Source organism: Plasmopara halstedii (genome assembly GCF_900000015.1).
Source record: "Plasmopara halstedii genome assembly, contig: Scaffold_2881, whole genome shotgun sequence".
NCBI lineage: Eukaryota > Oomycota > Peronosporomycetes > Peronosporales > Peronosporaceae > Plasmopara > Plasmopara halstedii.
Window position 1 is genome coordinate 571,210 of NW_020189786.1, and position 23,993 is coordinate 595,202.

The following is a 23,993-nucleotide window of genomic DNA, read 5'->3' on the forward strand; positions in this document are numbered from 1 at the left end:
TTTGGACATCTAAACTCAAGCATGTCGATATACGCTATAAATATGCACGAGAACGCATCAGAAACGAAATGTTGGAGGTGAAATACGTACATAGTGAAGAAATGAAGGCCGATTTGATGACAAAGGCTTTGTCGGCGACTAAACTTGGAAAATCCGCGCGCTTTGTTGTTTCGTGGACGATGTACAGCACACCGAGGGAGGAGTGTTGGAAACAAGATAAGTCGTACCTAAGTAAACCAGGAGGAGTTATGAAACTCCCAACGATTTGCATAATTAGCTAGCTATAAGCATAATACGTTTACTTGGAAACTTCCTTCAGACCACCAAAACCTTCCTTCTTATCTGACATTTGCAGCACTTTGCGCTGAGGTAGCGTATCGGACCACCCACCTATTTAGCTCAACAGTGCCACACTAGTTGTCCATTAAATCTCGCCTAACAACAACACGAGACCTTGCTCAAGACGCAATGCGACTGCATCGCGTGCAGCGATGTATCATTGACTTTTAACAAGTCCATCAATACGAGGGGGAAATGGGAGATCTTTTCGAGCGTTGGGTAGGCGCGGCTCAGTACGAGAATCGCTTCAGCTCCATCACGATCATGCTGCATGTTGATTTCGAGGCATGCCTCTCGGATAATTTGCAATATAGAGCCTTTTCTGTGCGATCGATAATCAAACACTCGAAACAGCCGCCGGTCAGCACCAGCGTCTCGCAGTTTCTAGAAACTGTGTATATCGCGTTCCAGACGCATTGCGCGGCATGTCTTGCGTCGATCAAATGGATAAATTTTCATGAATCTGGTCTAACGAGCGGATACAACAGAATATTTAAATTTGCGCGTAACTTAGTGATGCAAACCAGGCGATTTGTTTATCACGATCATCAACGCTGTAAAATGTAGCAGGATAATGAACCTAGTTCCATCACACTCATCCATACATGATACTTGATCATGCTAGAAAAATATATATAGTATTAAGACACCATCATACGGAACGTATGATTGCTACAGTAGTGGAATGCATGATAAAGGAAGCGGCTGATGCTAAATGAACCGCCAGTCAGTTAGAAACGAGCTACAGGAAAATGGTATCGCGCTGTGCGTTGAGTAAAGTCTGTCATTGCGGATAGTGTATAAATTTAACTAAACCTAAATAGACATCTGTATGTCGTACTTTTCAAAAATAGTTTTGAAATATCTATATACTTGATAGACTCTCACTTCCGCTCCTGATGGAGGCGTATGGATTCAATTTCTGTGCATTTACCAATGCCGACTTGTAGTCCTTTCTGCACAGTGCACAAGAACTACTTTGAGAAAAATAAAAAAAATGAAGTGTTCTTAGCTAAAAAGGGTTGAAGCGATTCACTGAGTCCTAGTTTAGCACCTTCACTATCACCTGAAGACAAGCAGCGTAGCTGATTACCAAGAATGTCCCCTTCACACGATTAGAGCACCCGAGCCCCTTTTCCTACAGTATGTAGAGCTGCGATACCCCCATGGAGCTCACGACAATGTTTGCGCATCATCAAAACAAGCGCAAGTGCCGCTCCGACTATCGCTCGTCTCATCACGTCGTGATAATGGTACCGAACCATCTGAAGTTGTTTCTTCATCATTCGCAATGGATAATCTACGCGATGAAAGTAGGCGTAGAGCATCCCATACAGGAAGTAGGGTGGCTTTTGTCAAAGGACCCACACATCTTCGGAATTCGTCACCAAATAATTTTAGCGATGTGGTTATAAAATTTCTGCACCAGCAGTTATCCCCCTCATTTGGAAGTACATCGTGGGATAGACCTGGTTGTTGGTACCGATAACTGCGTCGAAGTCAATGACCAATGCCAAAGGAGCAGTTGTAGCCCAGTGATGCTTTATCCCGTGAATTCGGCCAGGCTGGTTATCGTAAAAGAGAAAAACTTTATATAGAGTACGGGAAGCTGCGTGTGAGCATCCACATCAAAAATTTGCGAGCGCTGTCCAAATGCCAATTTACAAGTGTGTTTCTAGCGCCGACATACTTCTTTTTCTCCCATACTTCATTGGAAAGGAAATTGTTATTTTATTCCGCGGCGATCTAAGACTTTATGTATTTACCACAACTAATATCCTACTAGATGTAGGAAAGTAGACAGCAACTCGAGAGTATGATGCATATTATGTTGACATGGCCCAGCCAAACAACAATTAAATATTAAACAATTTTGAGGTACGGCTAAAGAGGCGGTCTATAGAGCTGAAAAAAAAGTATTCATGCCCCCAGAATTAACTCCGCTGATTCGATTCGGCTGAGCCCATTTCATGGCTTTTGTGATGTTTCGGCTTTCTCCATACGTTGTGTTTCCTCTAAGCAGATGCTATTGGGTCTAAATAAGTCATTGTATTCAAATTTACCAACCCACAGCGTCAAAAAAGAGCTATCCAGGACATAACAAAGGTTTATTGCTGTGAAGGTTCTGTTTACAAGTTCGGGTACGTCTGGTTGGTACTCAACCACACACAAATCGTGCTACATTGCGCACAGTGGCATCATTTTCATCTCTTCCAGCGTATGGTATATGATTACTCGTCCTTAGAAGAAAGGTGAATGTGGAAGATGCTTAATATAGTGGCTGGCGCGCCTTAGGTCGTCAGATGGTGACGCTGCGCATCAACGAATACGTATAACAAATGTGTACAATGCAATATGTTTCGTAATGGCTGATGCTATGGCAAAAAGAGTTTCCTTTTGGTACGGATGTCACTCTTTCAGAGCGACTGTTTAAAATACTTTCAATTATCCGGGGCTCGCTTTTATAGAGCGAATAGTACTATTTTACCTGAAATGATGACCCCGAGTACTGTACACTGTATGTGGCACATAATGCTCTTTCGTGTAGCCACGTTGATCATGAAAAAGCATACGGCTCACTAAGCGCAAAGTTCTGGTATCACAATATCTACAAGTCGGAATTTGGACATTGCTTAAGACGACTCCGCTTAGAGAGTGTCGGTATTAAGAAGCACGTTTACTAATGATAACGATACGAATTTCGGCATAGATACAATTGTCCTTTCAAAAAAATCAAGACCTGGGGCCAAGCCGAATTTAAGACGAAGGGGGAATGCAGGTGTGACCAAGAGACCGTACCACAACGCAGTTAGCTATTTGACATTCACTCGTGGTTGGGACTCGATTGGACCACGCTGCTTTTGTGAAATTTTTAGTCTGTTAAATTCATATTCCGTACACAATTGAGCACTCAAACGCGTTTTCCGCTCAATTCACGGCACGAAGACGCACGGCATTAAAAATCATATATTAAGAAAGGAACGCTCTCAAACATGCATTAGGCTAGCGATTGAAGATCAACGCAGTACAAGTGGCTACGCGTTCATGATAAACGAGTATTTTTTCGGCTTGATCGATGAGGCACTGTCATCATCGGGGATGAACTACATCATTTTAACGTGAGCCACGCATGAAGTGATCTGACTCAAGACTTTTTGTGTGAGCTAGACAAAATGATTACTGCAAGTTTTCTCGCGCACAATCATATATTTCTCACACTGGCTATGAATACAAACTCACATACATATTGACATGCGCTGAGGTTTTTTGCGTGAGAAAATTGGTCGGGGCCAAGACGTGTCCTAGAACTGTTTGACAAATAAAACGTAGGTGTTCCGATGACCAGTCCACCCCTGCCGTGCAATGAGAAGTCTCCAGGACATATTGGGGGCGTACCTCACCAGAATCCACAAAGTAGACCACATTGCTGTGAAACAGGATACGCCTTAACTAGCCATGGGTATACCGGTAAGATATCAGCAAGTCGTTGGCCTACAATGATTCAGTATGATATCCAATAAGAGCAGACAATAAAATATCTATGAAGAGGAGACGACAGGATCGTTTGTAATGAGCTCAAAGCAGCGAATCCTTGTGCGGACCGATCGCATCAATTTTGACATCAGCCACCGACCGAAACATCAATCATTGCATACGGCTGGTCAAGACAGGCTACTAATTGCGTTGCGCTCTCGGCGCCTTATAAAAAAAGAATGTGCACAGTTGAATGATTTAGCGCTTACTTTCTCAGACGCCCCAATTTTTGGAATCCATCGATGAGCTGACTAATGATCCCAAAGTCGCTTACAACGGCAAAACTTTGCTGTTTCATCCTGCTCGCAAACGACGTAGCCCGTCTTCCTGCTGCACCATTCGTATACATGGACACTAAGATTGTAGAGTGGAATGCAGCGAGTGAAGGCGCTCAGAGGCGCTCCCACCCGTCGTTCCCTAACATCTACAGAGGCAAATCCAGTCAGCGCGCTGTTCTGCTGTCAAGCACTTGAAATTTCAGCAAGCTGCGAAGTAATGTGCCTCAGATGTCTACGTAATACTGCAGGAACACCGAGGGCTTTGCAAGCCGTTGTTGCGGACCTTCTCCGCGTATTACTTTTGCTGCCTGCACAGAAGACGTATATGTTCCAAAATAATGGTTGATTTAGATGGCTGCTTTGAGTCGCTGAATAATTTTGTTGTTGACATGGTTTTCTTCTAATACATCTCAGGTCGAAAATCGATTTTTCACCACAGAAGCCGCAAGGCCCAACTTCAGAACTGCAATAAGGAACCACTTTCTCAAGGGTGTAAGACACCGCGACAAGTATGTATTGTAACTAAGCCGCTTCATTCCATATTGATCTTGCTGCAGATATGTGTTCATGTTGTGTACATTTGTTGTAGTAATGTGCCATACATAAACTAAATACTGGGTGTACATATCTATCCGTCTAGAGACTGACCTGCTAGTATAGCATGTACCAGCTTGTCACCCGGCCACTTTAGTAAAGTATATCTGCTTGAATGGAATCAACACACAATGTGGTGCATTTTTTTGTATTACCTTAAGCTGGAGATATCTAAGCGATGTCGCAGTTTAGAAGACTACTTTCAAGTTCCAAATAACTATAATACTTTTTCACTCGGTACAGTAAAATGAATGTTTGAGTGTATGGTCGCGAATGATAGTCTCATATTTTGCGATGGCTGATAGTACTTAGCAAAGCGCATAGTGAGATGGTCCCAAAACTAACTTTGTATCTGTACACAGAGAGGAGGTTACTAATTGATTTTTTTCATGCAACCGGACCGCGCCTCGCTTAAAAAGAGGATTATGAATCTTTATTGCACGCAACACTTTACTACCCGGACTTGCCATCGTCTCAAAGAAAGTCCAACGTCTGCTCACTGTTTTATACTACCCAAAGGTGTAACAAAAGATAGACTGGTGTTACTAGCGTCTTCTCGCCGTTACTTGTAATGTAAAAGTATAACAGAGATGATACTGTTATGCCCCCCAGAGTCATGAAACAATGCCGATGTTTGCCTTAGCTCAACGACTTGAGTAATTCATCATAAATAATGGTTGAAGCGCTGCTTTTCGTGAGTTCTGAAGCGCTACAATACAGTGCTTGAGGGCTTTTGTACAAATTGGTGGTTGCCAATTCTTATGCCTTTCATATAACAATAATTAAAGTAAGACATATGATGCAACTTTTGCGGGGTGACCTCTAATTTGTCGACCAAACGTAAAACTTTCTTTGGAACGATTTGCTGATTGATGCAAAAATGAAGTTCGGCTTGCAAGCTTTCATATATATATTCCACGAACAAATAATCCACCGCACCTTATTGTGTCTTCAATGTTTGGTATTTATGCCCAGGTATTTATGACTGACAGTGAAAGCCATTTATTTGATTTTTAGCATTTTTTATGCCTTTTATCAGCGATTCAAATGTTTGAAGATTAGCTGTTGATTTATTGACAGAGAATTTTTGAGGCAACTTGTGGTTTGTATGAAACGGAGTTTCCGAGCATACCGCAAAGATGGGTCGCTGGCCTTAAGGGTCCACATGTAACAATACAATGATACTTTCGTAAGCTTCACCCAAACAGGAGCCGTTTAAACGACTAATTGTCCAGTATGCTCCTCACTTTAAAAAATTAACACGTTTATAAAACTGAGAAAGACTAGCTACTACTTAAATAAACAAGTAGAAGTTAGCCCAACAAAATGTTAATGATGTGACCCGCGTGAACATTGTAATGTATGTTACAATATTCACATATCTATCCGTCATGCGAGAAGCTATCTGCCATGATTTTTTCAAAGTCAGAGTTTGGCTACTTGACTCCGAGCAATTCAAAAAAATCAAAATTATTTTGCGTCGTTGCCACTGCTACATCGCCACCTCGTATCTGACAAAGAAGGACAAGATGGTCATCCATGTTTGCCGGACATACCCTCGAAAGAAAATACAAGCCTGGTCAGCTTAATGTGGCGGCGCTCGCGTCGCCCCGACTATGAATTGTCGTATGTCACGATAACGACGTCGTGCTATGATGAGGCGATATGTATTATGAACGAGTCAGATGCAACATTTCCAGAGTAGCTAAATTCGTTGAATATCAAACAATTTAAATGCAAAAATTGTTGCATTGAAGCGTTCGTTCGCATGTTCGCATGTTTGCACCGTTATCCACCAAAGCCTGTTGTATTTAAACACGGACTCATTTGAAACTCAACATACAACGCATGACGCCTCCTTTAGCCGCCATGCTGGTGTAGAATAGACATGGCTCAGTGAGCGTTATGAACTGGTGAACCAGCACATAGAAGTATGTACGCGTTTGTATAAAGTAATTACGGATTTAACTCTCGCCAAATGCGCCGATGCCTCAAACAGCCTTCCAATTCACACAGAGTGTTGACAGCCAATCAGCACTGATTTTGTCTTAGGCTTCAAAAAAATCGCCAGGTGATGATACTTGTGGACCGTATGAGCAAATGGTTCAATGCGCTTCGCTTGGCAATATCATTAAGGTGAGGCTGCAGCCAAGCTGTTTAGCGAGGAAATGTTCACCGACATGGCTTGTTGGTGGCCAGTATTTTGACTCGCAAATCATACTCCAGGGAAAAATATAGTAAGGATTACTCAAGGTACTGGAACCAGAATGAACAGTTATTCCGCTGAGCATCCACAATCAGGTAAAAAAACAGAGGGAATCTCTTCACAGACGATATCATCCGACGACTTTGCGCGGAGATACTAAGGTTTTGAGGCACAGTACTATCGCTTATTGAAGTTTCACCAGATAATGCAGGTGTAGCCTCAAACGCTTGCCCATTCTTTATCAATACTTTGAGCCATCCCGCGTCCCTTTGACACCTCCATACACTTACTTATGGTACAGATGTGTTTGGCATGGTTTGAATAACTAATAATAGCTTGGCTACACTTTGTTAGAAAGATTCATCTTGAAGATATTGTTCATGCAGCATGCGCAACGCTATGTGTGAATACCAGAATATCCGAAAGCAACGACATACTCAATTCAGAGGCACATGATCTATAGCGTTTCAAACGATTTAAGTGCACGTAGTGTCTGCAATCTATACGACTATGCTGCAATCTCGCGAATCCGGAACGTCTTTAGTCATAGCTTGAAAGATATTTCTTTACATCATCAGTCTGACAGATTTTTTGAGCAAGTTCTTGGTTTTACGTGGACTAAAGCTGTTCCGCTACCGTGAACAGCAGGCGATTGTCCAATGTAACCATTAACACTAATGTCAGAATGTGGTGAGCTAGGCTCACAATGCGAAAGCGGCAGTAGGCCATGATTCTTAAAATGCATCTTTGATGAGACTAACAATAATAGCTGAAGCTGAATTCTCCGGAGATGTGCTTGTTTGAGGTGAATAAGAGAAGCTGTATGTTGCGTTGCGGTTCTCCAAAACCTATCCCTGCGAGACGAATAAATACGACCGACTTTTTACATTTTCGGGGAAGAACCAGGTTAAGTTAGGCGGTTGAAAGTTTTAAGGGGAAAAACTAGGCCCTGAAGATTTCAAGATGTTACCCTTGTCAACGCAAAGGTACGGCTGAGCCAGCAATACCGTGAGACGCACCCATCGGGCGGGGCATATAGATCCGCGTATTGACGGCGAGATGCCCATATATGGAGATCGAAGTAGCCAGGTCAGGCCGTCCAGAAACCCGCGATTTTGGTCGCTTAAACATTTTTCTATGCAAAGACGAAGATATTCTTCGTTCTGCCCTCTGAGAATGGACGGTTAGCATAAGTAGCCTCACTTTGGGAGCTAGGTATGGTCCCACTGACGTCTGGTCCTGGGGTTCATGGTGGTGTCTTAGTGATGAACGGCATCAGGAGCTCGGTGACGTTTCTTGCCTTTTGGACCGTATATTGCGATTCCGATAAAACATAAAGTTTTAAAGTGTCTCTGTGTCTCGAAGTCATATTGGAAAATACATCAGGCTCCATACGCACAAAACATACAGTCTTATTCAGACTCAGTCGCCAAATAACCGGCAACTATATGCAATGAATAGCGTGAGGCTAACGTTCCACGCGTTCCACAGCCCTCATACTTTGGAGTCGCATTGTAAACATATCGAATTCGAGGTTTGGCACTTTGTCATGGTACTCCACTAAGGTAAAGTTGGGCTTTGCTTTGAGTCCAAGGGACATATCCTTGGTCTTTTTGAAGCGTTTACGATGTCATTTTGAGTCTGGACGGGGAAAAGCTGTCGATACTTATCGACTTTGTGTTATCAGCCGGCTTTACTTAGTATCAAAGCAGTGGTAATAAGTCAAAAGGCCCAAAGTCAAGCGCCAACTTCATGGCGATCTAGTTGAAAGGCAAGACATGCAAGTCAGGAGGAAGATACCGATGACAAAAAATTACGAATATTATGTGAGGACCATCTGTTCCGTTAAAAGAATACCGCATGTCATTAGATTTCAAATTCCACCCCCACTACATTGAGCACAATGCGGTCGTCGCTAGCTCTAATGGGCTACACTTGGCCATTATATGAAAGTACCTTCTGTGTGCATTGTGGGAATCAATAAAAGAAGATTAAAGTTTGGTGTTCATACGTGATTTCTTGTATGAAGTCACAAACAATTCGTGTGATACAAAATGCTGGTTCATACTTGGGGATCTGTACTGGTGACGAGACCAAAGTGTCTCTGTCCTTAGAAGTGGGTGGCGTTAGCCAGTCCCTTCTACTGAAAACTTTCCACGAAAGTTGAAGTTCAAGCGAGGTTTAAGCTCCATTAACCCAAGATTTTGTATCCGTTGAAGCTGAGGATTAACTTTAGTACATCCTTGATTTATATGTCAGGAACTCAGGGTTTCATTAGTGAAACCTCTTGGAGCCCTTGTTTTTTTTGCATGTAATTCGGAACCATAACTCGTTTTAGTTCAGTTTTAAATGTGCGTTTGAAGGCTTAAGCCATTCTTCTTCCCCCAACGTCGGGTTGTTCTTCTTCCTCTACTTGGGGAATCGCTTCCTCGTCGCACAAGCGTGTCTGTTGTGTTTGAGGGACTGTTTGAGAACAGCGCTCTCTTACACTAACAGAGTTGAGCTTCTGATCTTTTCTCAGCACATGCGAATACATAGCGTTCTATAGTCGACCTTCATTCTCATAGTTATGATCATGAAGCGTGATCCGTAGACAGATCGATTTTCCGCCTTGGCGTTGACGTCGCGTGACGCGCTTTCCCAAATTAAATAATCAAGCGACATATAATCTGACGTCTTCCTGGCAGGTAACAATTACGATGTGATACAGACTGGGCGAGCTTATTGAAAATCGTTGTGACTTCGACAGGAAAATTTAGCTCTTGGACATCGCTCTAGCTCATTTGAGACGCCACCAACCCAGTTGTCAGCCTCATCCGCAAGTACCAATACATCGTTATCTCTGAATATCCATAATTACACACAGTCTATCATGAAATTCTTACATTTGTACGATATTGGGTTTTCACAAATATGCGGAAGTGTAAGGGGGCGTAGTGCGTAATATTCAAGTGGTCCAGACATTCAGCTTAATCGATTTACGATTTCCTCGGCGACCGACATGAGCATCTCCTGAAAGAACCAGACAACTGGAAGGTTTAGGGGCCGTTAGCCGTAAAAATCTGTGTATATCACGGAGTTAAAATACAGCAATAAATGCCGTACTCATTGTATCTACATATATTGTATTATAAGATATCTCAGCAATTTACTACAGAAGTCGTACCTCGTATCATTCACAAGATATCTCACCATCCAAATGTCAGTCATCGAGCTGCGTCATCCGTCGGGATCGCGTGCTGAGGTGCATTTGTACGGTGCAACAGTAATATCGTTCTACGCGGCTCAAGAGCCTGACCGCAATGTGCTTTTTTTATCGTCGCGAGCGGTGCTAGACTGTAGCAAGCCGATCCGCGGTGGCATTCCGCTTGTATTCCCAGTGTTTGGCGCTGCCGAGGGTTTTCCAAATCATGGTTTCGCACGTATCAACAACTGGAGGCTGATCCAAATGGACGATAATGTCAAAGATGAGCAGCAACCCACAATTGCGACCTTTGCCCTTGATATTTCACAGGGCATTAGGACTATGTACACAAACGATTTCGATATTGTATATGAGGTCAAGCTATTCGCAAATTCTTTAACGACAGCCATCCACATTCAGAACAATTCAGTGGATACGATGGCATTTCAGGCTCTCCTGCACACGTATCTGACGGTTGACGACGTTCGTCATGGAGGTGTCACAGTCAAAGGTCTCAAGAGCCTAAAGTATCATGACAAGGTCGCGGGTTTTGAGAAGACTGAGGAGCGCGATCTGTTGACTTTCGACCAGGAGACAGATAATGTCTATGCTAACGCCCCATCGCCCGTCGTGGTGTGCATGAAGCGTGCAGACGGCAGGGAACAGATTGTGACGATTGAAAAGAGGGCTTCGATCAAGAATGGTGCAACCAGCACGGATCAGCAAAGCGACATAGTCGTATGGAATCCGTGGTTGGATAAGGCTAAGGGCATGAGCGACTTTGGAGACAATGAATACCTGAAAATGCTCTGCATCGAGCCTGGGCGTGTCAGCGAGCAGCAGAAACTTCCAGCCGGGCAAACTTTCACACTGCAACAGGCCATCAAGCTATCGGCGCTGTAGAAAAGACAAATTGTTGGAAGCTTTGCAATAATAACACATTGCTCGTTGAACTGCAGTATATAATTGATTTTGCTTGCTGGCGAAGGCCTCAATTTTCGTGTCGTTCTTGCAGCTGAATATAGCAATGATTTAAGAAACCTTTTGAGCTGGATGAATGGTAATAATAGTAGCGACGGCTTACATTGATTCAGTCAAGTCGAGAGCCACCATGAGCATGAGCGGGCGAACGAATTCGGACACGAGTGGCAACTTACCTAGAACTTCGTGTCATAGTGGCAGTGGATCGCGGCGATACCGCCGAATAGCTCATTCACCTCAAGTTGATGACACGCTCTTTGGTGCAGAGAAGCAGCTGCGAAAACACCGTACAAACGATCGCACGCTTCAAGCAGGGAGGTATTTGTTCAGAAGCCATTGTATGAAAAATGACCTTTAATGAAGTGTTATCACGATATGGCAGGAATATTGTTGGTGCTCGTTCAAATAATTCGTCGAACCAAGAAGTGGGCGGAAATGATTCCGTCGTGTCACTTGGTAATCAAAACAGAAAGCGTACAAACAAGAAAATGATGACTAAAACTCAGCTGATCGTGCTACCCGAAGACGAACTCGAGCGTATCAAAGCCGAAACGAAAATTTTGACTGCTGTTGATTTGGAAGCACTGGAGGCCAAGCTCGAGACGGATCAAGAGCATCAAAGACTGGCATCAAAAGCTCGAAAAGAGCATATGATAAAGCTAAGCGAGGAAGCAGCGCTACGAGCACCTAAAAGCGAGATTGAGCAGATATTTTCAGCTGAAAAACATGAAATTTTGCGTCGTGCTCGAGTGCTACAAGAACAGACGCATGACAGTGTTAAACTTATGAAGACACTGGGCACTCGTGCACAAGCTTTCACCATTCGTGACCAGCAGCTCAAGGTAAAAAAAGAACTTGAAGCAGAGCATCATTTGTACGATGAGAAGATGAACACTTTGATGGAGATCGCGCGACTTGAAAGTTTAAAGCGACAGGAAGAACAGGATGAAATTAAGAAACAGAAGCGAATTGCAGACCGTAAAGTGCTGGAAGATCAGATTGAAGATCGTCGTCGCCAGCGTCAAAAGGAGAGTGCAATTGTTGCTCAGGAAGCGCAAGAAATGCTGGTAAAGATACAGCGCCAGCAGGAAGAAGAAGCTGAGAAAGAAAAGGCAATAGCTTTGCGGACACAACACTCAATGGAAGAAGTTAAAAAGTTTAATGAGGATACTCTGATACGAAAACTGGAGGTGCAGCGTAAGATCAAAGAAGAAGAAGAGGCTGTGCATGCTTATCAGCTAAAGAAGGCGGATGATCTCAAACGTCGTGAAGAAGAAGAAGCGCAGCTTCGGCATGAAGCGGAGCTCCGATGTGCCAAGCTGCGTTTAATGCAGGAGAAAATGGCAAATGATCAAGCAGAACTGGCGGAGCTTCGGGCTAAGCGTGCAGCAGAAGCGCGTGAACGGCAAGCACGTGAAGCTGACTTGGCTTTGGCTAGAAAACATAATGACGAGATGAATGAATTGCGGCGAGCTCGAGAAGCTCAGGCGCTGCATCGAGAGCGTGCTCGTGTGAAAGAGGCATCAATGCAACAGCGCGAGTACGATTTGATTATGGCCCAAATTGACTCGGATAAGGCACGTGTGAAGGCAGAAGACGAGAAACGCAAGCTAGCGAGCATGGCCCATCGTCGGGTATTGCAATTGCAGATTGAAGAAAAGGAACATCTGAAGAAAAGTGCTTTTGGCAAAAAGCAGGAGGAAGGTCAAGCTCTTAAGGAAGAATATGCAAAAGAAATCGAAAAGTTGGAGCGCATAAGGATGGAGGAGGTAGACCAACTTGTCGAGGCTGGTGTCAACCCACTTTACTTGTCAGAGATGAAAGCGCTAGTCATCGAAAAACAAATTCGATAAGCTGATGAGATTAATAAAAAACCAATTTGAAGTGCTGACTATATTGTAGTATGACACGCTTCTTTTAAGTGGCTAAAATTGTCATGACTAGTAATTCGTCGTATACTGGGAGCACTGATGAAGGAAGTGCTTGCGACTGATATGGCGAAGAGCAACGGAGACTCGCTGGCTACACAGCAATGTAATTTACTGGCTCCAGAATATGAGTATCTGGGTAAGTCAAAATTTTTATACAATCGTCTCAATTCCAAGCACAAATGCAGCGATAATGACGTTATTACTGCATGTCAGACCCAAATCCAGACTTGCATTCGCTCTTCCAAGTATGTATTCGACACGCTCGATTATTCTCCATTTGGTCCTCTTAATTTCTGATTGAATATTCATGTAGGAGTACAATTGCTTGTTCTTCGAAGGTCGTTTGGCGGGATGCGAAGTAAAATGGAGTAAGCGAATGACACTCTGGTAAGGAGTAGTGTTTCGCACATGACAACATTATATTATTATGACACCTTTATGCGCTATAGCGCTGGGTTGTGCAGCTTTCAGCGTCTGAGTGGATTCTGCTCGATTCGATTAAGGTAAGTCATCAAGCTTTCGAAGTCCAACACTACAACAAATCATGCTGCACTATATTCATATAGTGAACCATTGCTAAAGCTTCGACCACGTAGTGATATGGTCAATACTTTGCTGGTAAGATCTTAAATTTCGTCGGCTGTTGTCACTGAGTTAGGCGTTTTGACTTTGCTATAATGCGCAGCACGAAATGATTCATGCGTACGTTTTTGTGGGAACGTCTGTGCGTGACCATGAGGACCACGGACCGCTATTTCAATCACATATGAATCGGATCAACGAAGCAGCAAAAACAAAAATTACGGTCTTTCACACTTTTCACGACGAAGTGAATTCGTATCGACAGCACGTTTGGCAGTGCACTGTAAGTTGAGTTGTGTCAAGATTGTAGAATTCGCTGCAGCTGATTATCCACGTTCAGGGTCCATGCCGGCGCACTCGACCGTACTTTGGCCTTGTCAAAAGGTCAATGAACCGATGTCCGGGGCCAAAAGATCGTTGGTGGGCTGACCATTTGCGCAGTTGTGGCGGAAACTACATTAAAATTAAGGAACCAAAAGAATTTACAGCAAAACAAGCAAAAAAAAGAGAAAGAGAGCTTGCCCGTGAAGAAAAGTTGAAGAAGAAAAGAAGTTTACCGAGTGTAAAGCCGTTTTTTTCTGCAATACAGGAAGGCAAGATCCATGGTGTTGGAGATTCCGCTCAAGGTGATTTTAAGACTTCGCGTGCTGAAAAAAATGATTTGTTTTCCATTGAATCGAAAAGTGGTAGCCGCATGAAGCCGACGGAGAAACGTGACGATAGAAAAAGCTTGAAATGGCCAGTGCATAAGGCTCCACCCTCTGTTCCCAATAAATTTTCTGCGCTTGGATCCGAGAATGTGATTTATATAGTTGAAGACATACAAGGGCTATTTCATGCCTCAGCTTTACAATCAGGTCGTAAAAAGGATGGGCTTAAATTGCTTGGAGCTCAAAATGAAGACGTTTATAAAGTCTGTTCTGAATCAAATCATCCTGCAACTGAAGATCTGATATCTGAGGATAGTGACAGCGAGCAGTTGAGAGAGGCAATAAGGCTTTCTTTAGAAACAACAGATGAGCGTTCACATGTAGAGAAAAGGACGAAAGAAGTGGACATTATCGAAATTGACTAGGTTTTCAACTTTTGGCTTTTGTTTCTAACGTTCTTGACTAACGAATACGATAATCAGGGATTATTTACAACTGTGGGACAGAAATTTGATCGATATTGAATTTATTATAATCTTTGGTCGGGAACAGTTGGATTTATTACATGCGACGACGTTTGATGCCTTTCAGCACTCCCAGTTATTACTTGTCGGCCCGGAGATAGGCGTGACAGTCTGCGGAATATGCGCTTCATAATCCCTATAAAAGCACCAGATAACAAAAAAATCAAAACAAAATCACGTTTCGATACAACAAGAGGGCGTACAGATATTCTTCGACCTTATCCCACTTTGACGTTGATCTTCGTAGCTTCTCTACAGCTTCAGCCAGACGATGTCGACGAATCATTGCCTCGGTTGCAGCTTGATGCCGCGCCTGTAACAGAGCTTCCTTTCGCTCCTTCACTGCTTTAGATCTGGCATCGGCTAAAGAAATACGCTTAACTAACTGCTCACGTGCATACTCTTCCATTCGTTGAATCCTCGCAACATTTTCCTCCTTTTGAGTCACTTGCAACTGATGCTCTACCTGCGCAAGCAAACGCTCTTTTTCTCGTTCTTGCTGTGATATGATCATCTGAGCTTCCACCTGTTCACGCTTTAGCATCAGTTGGCGTACATGATTCTGCCGTATTCCATTAGCTGCATCAAGTCGCTTCTGACGTACGATTTCTTCTTGCTTGGACTTTGCAGCGCGATCTTTTAATTCATTCTGGCTCTTCCTTTCCATCTCTCGAGCACGCTCTGCCGCCGCTTTTTGTTTGTCTGCCATTTCCTGCTTTTTATTCGCAATGGCCATTTCATTTTGATATGATACACTTTGAATACGCGCGTTAGCCTTTTCTCGTCGTTCCCGTGCTTCATGTTGTCGCCTCTTGTTTGCATCTTCCATTTTCAAAACAATTTTTCGTTCCTTTTCCAGCATCACTTGTCGATTGGCTTCAACGACTTCTTCCTGCTGCCTCATTAATTTCTCAGTGTGTGCTCGCCATGCATCAGCATTTTCTTGCCGCTCCTTATCTCGCTGTGCTATTTCTAACACATGAATCCGCGCTTTCTCTTTAGCTTCCTCGGCTAATATTCTTTCACGTTCCGCTTCAGCCCGCCGCCGAGCTTTCTGCTCAAGAGCTTCTTTATCTTCCACTCGCTTCTTTGCCAGCATTTTCTCGTGCTTTGCAGCAGCTAATTGCGTTCGACGCGCCCTTGCCACGCGTTGATCATCCTCTTGTCGTTTTAACTCTTCCACAGCTCGTCGAGCATTTTCTTCCTGAATCCGAGCAAGTTTTGCCTCCATTTCGATAGCATTTCGAAGGTCTTGCTGTTGGCGTAATTTCATCCGGGCAAACCGTCGTTCCTCTAATTGCAACAACGTCGAGCCAGGCAACGCTCCTGTGCTACTTACTAACGAGTTACCATTCTTTTTCCAGCGTTTCGCCGACATGATTCGTCGAGGTGGAAAGCCTGGAACATTTTGCCGTTTTAACACTGGACTACCGATAGATCCCGATAATAAAGCTGTTGAAGGGGGTGCGGGTCCTAAGCCATGAATGATTGCCTCTCGTTCTACCCGAACGGTCTCCACCTTAATTTGTCGTTGCTGTTCAAAACGCTCATGACGAAGCACTGCAGCTTCTTTCTCTATCAGCGAAAATTTTTGATTGACTTTTTGATTCAGAAACTCTACAACTGTCTTGGAAATTAAATCAGACGGTTTAATGCCCATACGACGACATGCTTCCAAACTACGAGGTGATGTAATGCAAGCTCCAGTTCTAGCACAGTCAAGAATGGTGACATCTTGCCTGCCATCCAAAGCCATGCTACTTTTCTCAGAGCTTGACATTGCTATTAGAAGTCTTCAGCTTGAAGACCAATTATGCCTAGTTTAGAACGTCAGTTCTACAGATTCAGTATTTTTCAAGCTACAAATAGATCCAATAAATCTTTAACCTTTTATGAATAGACCTCAACTAGTTTCGTTTCTTCTTGCCACGACGCTCACGGCCCTTCTGTGCGTTCGGGTTCATACGTCCGTAACCCACTTGAATACTTGACTGCTTCTCGGCTCTAACGCCAAGATCGTGTGCAACGTGCTCTCCAAAAGCGCTATGCATGATCTTCTTGTGCTGGCGTTGACGCTGACCCCAAATTCCCATCAAAAGCTGGTCTTCGCGTAACAACAAATCACCATTGCGACCGCCTTTGGGCTTAGGTAACGAATACTTAGTGCCTGAAAGCTTTGTCGGGCGGTTCGCTCTTGAATAGAATGTCATGTGGCCATCGCGGTCTAGACTGTAAGACATTCGCTCCATGGTACTGTTTCCACACTTCGGGCAGAACATACGGTCCATCTCAGTAGACGTCGTAAAGCACGCAATACACCGCAGTATCCACTGCTTTACGCGTTTAATGATCATGCCCTCCGTCGAAAGAAGACGCAGTCCAATCTGCAGCACGACATTTTGCATGGAGTAATCCGTTGTGATACAAGCTACTGATAATCGTGACGAGATCTCTTGAAGACATTTACCGTCACCGAATGGAGAAGTTGCGAACTTGACATAGTTCTCCTCTGTAATCCAATTTTTACCGTCGTCTTCAGTAGCTCCGAAGTTGCTAGAAGCCGCAAATCTGCCCATGATACGCGACTTGACGTCAGCATTAAGAATATTCTCGTTAATTTTGTAATCCACAACTTCCAATCCCTCAACTTCTGCTAAATGTCCATCAGCCTCTGTCTTCTCGTGCACGAATGAGCAGTCATTGCCGTACTTGCATCCTTCAGGAGTATTGAAATAACGACATGCAATGTCAACTTTATTCTTGATTGCTTCAGCATTGTTAGCTATCGGTCCTTCATGTGCAAACCTACACTCCTCTCCGTATTTACAGCCGATTGTTGTACCGTAATACTTGCATGGAATCTCTGTCTGTGATCCACCGGAAATCTTGCCATTGGCCGCAAGGGTTACCGTCTGCGAGAGCGTAGGACTGGTACGCAAGTGGTTAGAACCATTTGCCTCAACTTCAAGTTGGTAAGATAGCGCCATGACACGCAGGTCCGTGAGCGAAAGGTATGCAAAGTCTCCTGTCTTGCGTGAAAAATTGACCACAGCCTTCATGGCCGCGGCTGAAGGTTCGCGGGTCTGAAGAGTAAATGGAAGACGCTCTAGAAAGGCTCGTGACTTCTTGTCACGAATTTCGTCCAGCACATCAGGGACTGTCCAGAAATTCTGATAAAGAATGACCCATGGTGAGTATAAGGCATCAACTGTCCAGTTACATATATTCTTACTTCAGCTAATATGACCAGATTGGTGCCTTTAATAATGGCACCAGAGTCGATAACGAGGTGTAGAACCTTCTTAGTTGTTGCCGGGGATGATTTTGGCGCTGCTGGTGCAGATGTAAGCGCTTCGTTACAAGTGATGGGGTTGCTTGGTTGTTCTGGTGTCTGACTACCAAGTGTTGTAGCCTGTATGGCCTCTGTGACCTGCTCAACTTGATCCGTCATCTTTCTTATAGAGCTCCTTTTGATGCCAACCAAAGCTCGCATACCTTTAGCCAATAGATGTAAATAGCTCTTCACAGAATTGATGTGTTACATAAGACACTTACCGGTAAATACCGAAAATTGCATATGAACAAAGCGTCTCCATTTTCACATACCAAACGCAAGTGAAGGAAGATCTCGACCAAAAGTCAAGATCTCTTTAGAGCATCATCAGCTATGGCCCATGTGTTCGGCGACAACGAGAAAGAGTCTGACTTCGGTTACGTATACAAAGTATCGGGTCCTTGTACGTTAATCCCCCTGAATTTCTTTCATTTCATCTATTTACGTTTTGCTGTCATGCGTTTTCACAGTGGTGATCGCCGAAAACATGCATGGCGCTGCCATGTACGAGCTAGTACGCAGCTTAGAATTTGATATAATGAGAAGAAAATGTAGATATGAACACGATTGACTTGTTCTTAGGTGCGTGTGGGCCATGATAAGCTCGTGGGTGAAATTATCAAGCTGGAGAACACTAACGCTTCCATTCAAGTATACGAAGACACATCCGGCCTTACTGTAGGAGACCCTGTAGAACGACGCAAACAACCATTGTCAGTTGAGCTTGGTCCTGGTATTGTCGACAATATCTTTGATGGTATCCAGCGTCCTTTGCACGCTATTAGCGACCTTACCAAAGATGTATACATCCCTCGTGGTGTAGATGTATCATCTCTAAACGCCGAAAAGCCGTGGCGCTACAAACCTGTTAATCTTCGCGAGGGAGACCCAATCTCTGGCGGCGACATCTTTGGTCTTGTACATGAAAACGATATATTTCACTCGCATAAGATCATGTGCCCACCTAACGTTTTTGGTACCGTCGTCAAGATTTATGGCGCTGGAACCGACAACAACGAGCAATTTACACTCAAGGACACGGTACTTGAAGTGCGTGATGACACTTCAGGCATCACCCACAAGCTTGGACTGTCGCACATGTGGCCTGTACGTAAACCACGTCCAGTGGCTGAGAAATTGGCCGGAAATGTAGCGCTTACGACGGGTCAGCGTATCATTGACGCACTTTTCCCATCGGTACTGGGCGGTACGTGTGCAGTACCTGGAGCATTTGGTTGTGGCAAGACAGTCATTTCACAAGCATTGTCGAAACACTCAAATTCGGATGCAGTCGTATACGTTGGTTGTGGTGAGCGTGGTAACGAAATGGCCGAAGTGCTGAACGATTTCCCTGAGCTTACAATGACAATCAATGATCGTGAAGTGCCCATCATGAAGCGAACGACTCTAGTTGCGAACACCAGTAACATGCCTGTTGCAGCTCGTGAAGCGTCAATATACACGGGAATTACGCTAGCTGAATACTTCCGTGACCAAGGAATGAACGTATCAATGATGGCAGATTCTACAAGTCGTTGGGCTGAGGCTTTACGTGAAATCTCTGGGCGTTTAGGGGAAATGCCCGCTGATAGTGGATACCCTGCTTATCTGGGTGCTCGTCTGGCCGCGTTTTATGAACGTGCGGGTCGTGTCGCGTGTCTAGGAAGTCCAAAGCGTGAAGGGAGTGTGACGGTCGTTGGCGCCGTATCGCCACCTGGCGGTGATTTCTCGGACCCTGTGACGGCAGCGACACTAAGTATCGTTCAAGTCTTTTGGGGCCTCGACAAGAAGTTAGCGCAACGAAAACATTTTCCATCTGTTAATTGGCTCGTCAGTTATACCAAGTACATGCGGGTTCTTGAGCCATTTTTTAACAAAATCGACCCTGAATATTCGATGTTGCGTACGAAATGTCAGGAGATTTTGCAAAAGGAAGACAACTTGACCGAAATTGTGCAATTGGTCGGTAAAGAATCGCTTTCAGAAGATCAAAAAGTAATTATGGAGGTGGCCAAGATCATTCGAGAGGATTATTTGCAGCAAAATGCCTTTTCGGACTACGATTTTACGTGTCCACTGGTGAAAAGTGTCGGTATGTTACGATCGATCATTCTGTTTTACAATCTAAGTCAAAAAGCGATCGCGGACTCGCCACCGGATGCAAAGGTGACATGGGCACAAATCAAGACGTCCATGAATCCAGTATTGCAGAAGATTATCCAAACGAAGTTTCAGTTGCCTAAGCAACCGGAAGCCGAGCTCAAAGCTTTTTTCAGTGCTTTGGATGAAGAAGTAGAGCAAGCATTCCAAACGCTTTCGGACTAATCTTAAGTTCAGTGTTATCGAACCTGCTTTTACAAAGCTACTTTTCATTTAAGAAAGATGTTGTTAAATTCGGGACCGTTCTTGCAATAGTTCAATATAAAATCTCCTTTAAGATGTTGTCTATCCCGCATATGTGATTTGCGATACTCTTCCAGCTGATATGATTCGTCATAATCTGATTGTCTAAAAGCGAGTCAGACGTTACATCAAGTGGGATATAGTTGGCTTCTTGCTACGTGTATTCATTCACTCGAGACTTGTCTAAATCGCGGCATTGAGTCTCATCATGGGCAATAAACCTTCAATTGAACAGCGCAATTCCCGCGCAGGAAATGTGCAGACGCGTCTTGCACCCAACTCCACAAGACGCACAAACGACAGTATTGGGTATGAATTATATTTTAGTCACTCAAATGCAAATGTTAATTATGCTGTGAATATGCAGCAGCAGACCATCACAACCTTCTGCCACCGAACGACGAGCAGGTTAATAAGTGGTGCATTTTTAGAATATCCTAAAGCAACAATTGATATATGGATTTATTTATCACATTGCAGGTCCGCAACGGCAGGAAGAGCGGCCTCCTCCATCGCCATCCAGCTCGACAGCTTCAACCCCTACTGAAGATCAAATTATATCTAACTGGAAGCTTTTCAATGATCTTGAAAATCGCGAAGAAGCTGAAGCGGTATTGTTTAATCTCGTTTTATTGGAAGTCTGAAATACAACACCTTACAATTTTAATTCGTTGTTGATACAGTTGGAGCTATCGTCTTTTCTAGATGCGCTTGTACATCATATTCCTGGACTAGACGATGGCAAGCAAAAACTTTCAAAGGCTTACGCGGTGTCTAAGCAAGAAATGGGGAATATTGACATTGCCGACATGTATGTGCAAGGTGATGATCTCAATGGAGTCATTACCTTAAAATATGTAGAAGATCTTATTGACTCATGTCGCAATGGGCGTAAAATCCCTCGAAATGTCGTTATTCGTGTCATCAACGAAGCGACGGCGCTATTTCGAAAGTCTCCGACCATGGTGGAGTACCATATAGCACCTGCACACCATATTACCATCATTGGTGACTTACACGGTCAATTAGATGATTTATTGCTGATTCTTCGTGAAAACGGAATGCCGTCGGAGAAGAATCCATATTTATTTAACGGCGATTTTGTTGATCGTGGTGACCGTGGCATCGAAATTGCCATTATCATCTACATGTTCAAGCTGCTATACCCCAAGCACGTTTTGATGAATCGTGGCAACCATGAAGAAAACTCTATCACGCAAGTGTTTGGCTTCATGAGAGAGTGCGAAGTCAAGTATGATCGATACGTGTACGACCTCTTCTGTGAGAGTTTTCGGTACCTTCCTCTTGCTACGCTTCTTGACGATCGTGTTCTTGTGGTTCATGGTGGTATTCCTCGTGACAATATGTACGTCAAGGAACTTAATGGTCTTGATCGTGCCGGTTATGATCTCACACGATTTCGTACAAAGCCCAAGAACCGCAAGGATCGAGAATCTTTCCGTAAGATGCAAATGATTCGCGACTTGCTCTGGAGCGACCCGAAGGCTACAAAAGGTTATGATGAAAACAAACGTGGGGCTGGTACAATGTATGGCCCTGACATTGTACAGAAGTTTATGAGCAAGAATAAATTAGCTCTGATTGTTCGCTCTCACGAGTGCGTTCCACGAGGTTTTGATTGGCCGTACCAAGAGAAGGGCATGTTGGTTACGCTATTTTCAGCGTCCAATTATTGTGGTAAGGCCAATAACTTGGGCTGCTTTATGCGACTCCCTTCTGGCAAAGAAAAACCTGCTTTCTTTCAGTATATGGCGAGTGCTGAGAGTCGCGATATGGCTGTGTCAAATTTAGATGCACTCTTTTCGCTAATCGTACAATACCGGGCTGATTTACTCGCTGAATTCGAACACTATGATCAAACGAAATTGGGAAAACTCACGGTCCAGACTTGGAGTACAATTATGGAGGATGTATTGGACTTATCTTTGGACTGGAACGCCCTTCAACCCTTGTTAACTGCTTTAGATGAGGACGGTCTTGTTCCTTATATTAAGTTTCTGGACCGCTACAATGCTGAAGGAGCTCTAAAACGTTCGGAAAGCGAAGAAAACGATGACCCAGAGCGGGAAAAGCAGCGCAGTGCCTTTAATTCATTGTATCGTCATCGATCGCGACTTGAAGCTCTCTTTCGCGTACTCGACAGAGATGGTAATGGTACTATTTCTGTTGATGAACTGGAGAATGGAATTAAGTTGTTGAATCAACACTTACCTCCTGGAACAAAACCTTTCAGTACGAATGGCTTGGATTACATGCGTATGTTGGATTTTAGCCACGACAACGAGATTAATATTAACGAGTTCATGGAAGGATTTCGTATTAATGCAAAGCTCACTGTTCACGCCAAGTGGAAACGCGCTCGAAAGAAAATTAAAGCGCTTAGTGCCATCGGTGCGCTGCGTAGTTTGGCATTGCCAAGTTCTGCGACAGCCGCAGCATCGGGTCTCTCAAGTGTCCCACTGACAGTTGATGTACATGACGAAGGAGCTGAGAGTGCAATAGAATCCCCTGTGTCAGATCCAGAACTTATGACGGTTCCAAGTGCGTCTGCGCCTCCTAAATTTACCACTCATGGCAGTGTGCAGATTATTGCTCCCCCTGCTGCTGCTTTGAAGCTGGACGCGGTAGAATTAGATCTTAACGAGAAAAAATGCGCGTCGTGAAGAGTTGATGCTGTCAAAAACATGCAGGCAGGGATTAATAGTTGTATAAATATATATTGAAATAGCTTGAAGTAGTTGCTTACATTGTACATATATTCGTACCAGACCATCATACTTTAGTTCGAACCTTGATACTTTGATAAGAAGTCAACGACTAAAAGCAAAAGTACTATACTACTTGAGAGACTCTCTATATAGCTCCCTATGGATTTTTGGTATAGCATTTGAACAGGCAGAAATAGCAAGAGCTGAAATGCGAAAACAGTTGCTCGTTTGTATGCTACAAAAGTTTAGATTGGATTGTTCATAGTTATCATCAAATTGTCGGCATTGCGGATTCAAGACATATCGGTAAGTATTGTTTATATTATTTATCGATACCGATATCATTTGGACCAAATTTCAAAAAACCACCAAACAGGTAGGAGGTATATGCAGTCAGGATACAAAAGGTGAAATTCTTTGATGCTTTGCTGGTCATGGTTGAAATAGCTTTCTATGTGCGGGTCGATGCGAGGTACATGGCTGTCGATTTGATAGAGACGATTGCAACAAGCAAAGTTTGACTACTGCGAGCAAATTACAGTTGTACTTGGCTAAGAAGTGCGAACTGAAATCGAGGTGACGATATTGTCAGTCAGGCACATCGATGTGTTTCACTAGCAGATCTCAGCGTAGATGGTCTCTCAAAAGTGAACGTTTGGAACAAAGTCGATCAGCACCAAGTTGCAGCAGTAAATGGCCCACTTTGATTGTGCTGTTGGTGATA

The 23,993-nt window shown here is 43.8% G+C and overlaps 11 protein-coding genes across 11 annotated transcripts; 6 read left to right on the top strand and 5 right to left on the bottom strand.

Moving 5' to 3' along the window:
- Nucleotides 1–534: 534 nt before the first annotated feature.
- On the top strand, nt 535–800 carry PHALS_05195 (uncharacterized protein; the record flags this gene model as incomplete). Its single annotated transcript, XM_024718881.1, has 2 exons — nt 535–558; nt 654–800. The coding sequence occupies 2 exons, from the start codon at nt 535–537 to the stop codon at nt 798–800; spliced, it is 171 nt and encodes a 56-aa protein (XP_024584236.1).
- A 513-nt stretch (nt 801–1,313) lies between these two features.
- Nucleotides 1,314–1,535, bottom strand: PHALS_05196 (uncharacterized protein; the record flags this gene model as incomplete). The annotated part of the gene is made up of 2 exons (XM_024718882.1): nt 1,314–1,444; nt 1,517–1,535. The coding sequence occupies 2 exons, from the start codon at nt 1,533–1,535 to the stop codon at nt 1,314–1,316; spliced, it is 150 nt and encodes a 49-aa protein (XP_024584237.1).
- A 2,632-nt stretch (nt 1,536–4,167) lies between these two features.
- PHALS_05197 (uncharacterized protein) lies at nt 4,168–4,720 on the bottom strand (the record flags this gene model as incomplete). Its single annotated transcript, XM_024718883.1, has 3 exons — nt 4,168–4,203; nt 4,281–4,328; nt 4,586–4,720. 3 exons carry the CDS (start codon nt 4,718–4,720, stop codon nt 4,168–4,170), a joined length of 219 nt encoding a protein of 72 aa, XP_024584238.1.
- A 3,160-nt stretch (nt 4,721–7,880) lies between these two features.
- Nucleotides 7,881–8,201, bottom strand: PHALS_05198 (uncharacterized protein; the record flags this gene model as incomplete). The annotated part of the gene is made up of 2 exons (XM_024718884.1): nt 7,881–8,121; nt 8,179–8,201. 2 exons carry the CDS (start codon nt 8,199–8,201, stop codon nt 7,881–7,883), a joined length of 264 nt encoding a protein of 87 aa, XP_024584239.1.
- Nucleotides 8,202–10,150: 1,949 nt separating this feature from the next.
- Nucleotides 10,151–11,038, top strand: PHALS_05199 (aldose 1; the record flags this gene model as incomplete). Its single annotated transcript, XM_024718885.1, has 1 exon — nt 10,151–11,038. The coding sequence occupies one exon, from the start codon at nt 10,151–10,153 to the stop codon at nt 11,036–11,038; it is 888 nt and encodes a 295-aa protein (XP_024584240.1).
- A 208-nt stretch (nt 11,039–11,246) lies between these two features.
- PHALS_05200 (ptype atpase) lies at nt 11,247–12,969 on the top strand (the record flags this gene model as incomplete). Its single annotated transcript, XM_024718886.1, has 3 exons — nt 11,247–11,434; nt 11,499–11,572; nt 11,642–12,969. The coding sequence occupies 3 exons, from the start codon at nt 11,247–11,249 to the stop codon at nt 12,967–12,969; spliced, it is 1,590 nt and encodes a 529-aa protein (XP_024584241.1).
- Nucleotides 12,970–13,086: 117 nt separating this feature from the next.
- Nucleotides 13,087–14,704, top strand: PHALS_05201 (Uncharacterized conserved protein; the record flags this gene model as incomplete). Its single annotated transcript, XM_024718887.1, has 7 exons — nt 13,087–13,183; nt 13,261–13,292; nt 13,361–13,434; nt 13,497–13,550; nt 13,614–13,665; nt 13,733–13,912; nt 13,970–14,704. The coding sequence occupies 7 exons, from the start codon at nt 13,087–13,089 to the stop codon at nt 14,702–14,704; spliced, it is 1,224 nt and encodes a 407-aa protein (XP_024584242.1).
- A 162-nt stretch (nt 14,705–14,866) lies between these two features.
- Nucleotides 14,867–16,583, bottom strand: PHALS_05202 (uncharacterized protein; the record flags this gene model as incomplete). The annotated part of the gene is made up of 2 exons (XM_024718888.1): nt 14,867–14,939; nt 15,007–16,583. The coding sequence occupies 2 exons, from the start codon at nt 16,581–16,583 to the stop codon at nt 14,867–14,869; spliced, it is 1,650 nt and encodes a 549-aa protein (XP_024584243.1).
- Nucleotides 16,584–16,710: 127 nt separating this feature from the next.
- PHALS_05203 (rna-binding protein nob1) lies at nt 16,711–18,254 on the bottom strand (the record flags this gene model as incomplete). The annotated part of the gene is made up of 2 exons (XM_024718891.1): nt 16,711–17,973; nt 18,036–18,254. The coding sequence occupies 2 exons, from the start codon at nt 18,252–18,254 to the stop codon at nt 16,711–16,713; spliced, it is 1,482 nt and encodes a 493-aa protein (XP_024584244.1).
- Nucleotides 18,255–18,470: 216 nt separating this feature from the next.
- On the top strand, nt 18,471–20,462 carry PHALS_05204 (v-type a subunit; the record flags this gene model as incomplete). Its single annotated transcript, XM_024718892.1, has 3 exons — nt 18,471–18,540; nt 18,608–18,651; nt 18,720–20,462. The coding sequence occupies 3 exons, from the start codon at nt 18,471–18,473 to the stop codon at nt 20,460–20,462; spliced, it is 1,857 nt and encodes a 618-aa protein (XP_024584245.1).
- Nucleotides 20,463–20,748: 286 nt separating this feature from the next.
- On the top strand, nt 20,749–23,224 carry PHALS_05205 (calcineurin-like phosphoesterase; the record flags this gene model as incomplete). Its single annotated transcript, XM_024718893.1, has 4 exons — nt 20,749–20,849; nt 20,908–20,948; nt 21,021–21,151; nt 21,224–23,224. The coding sequence occupies 4 exons, from the start codon at nt 20,749–20,751 to the stop codon at nt 23,222–23,224; spliced, it is 2,274 nt and encodes a 757-aa protein (XP_024584246.1).
- Between the last annotated feature and the right edge of the window lie 769 nt (nt 23,225–23,993).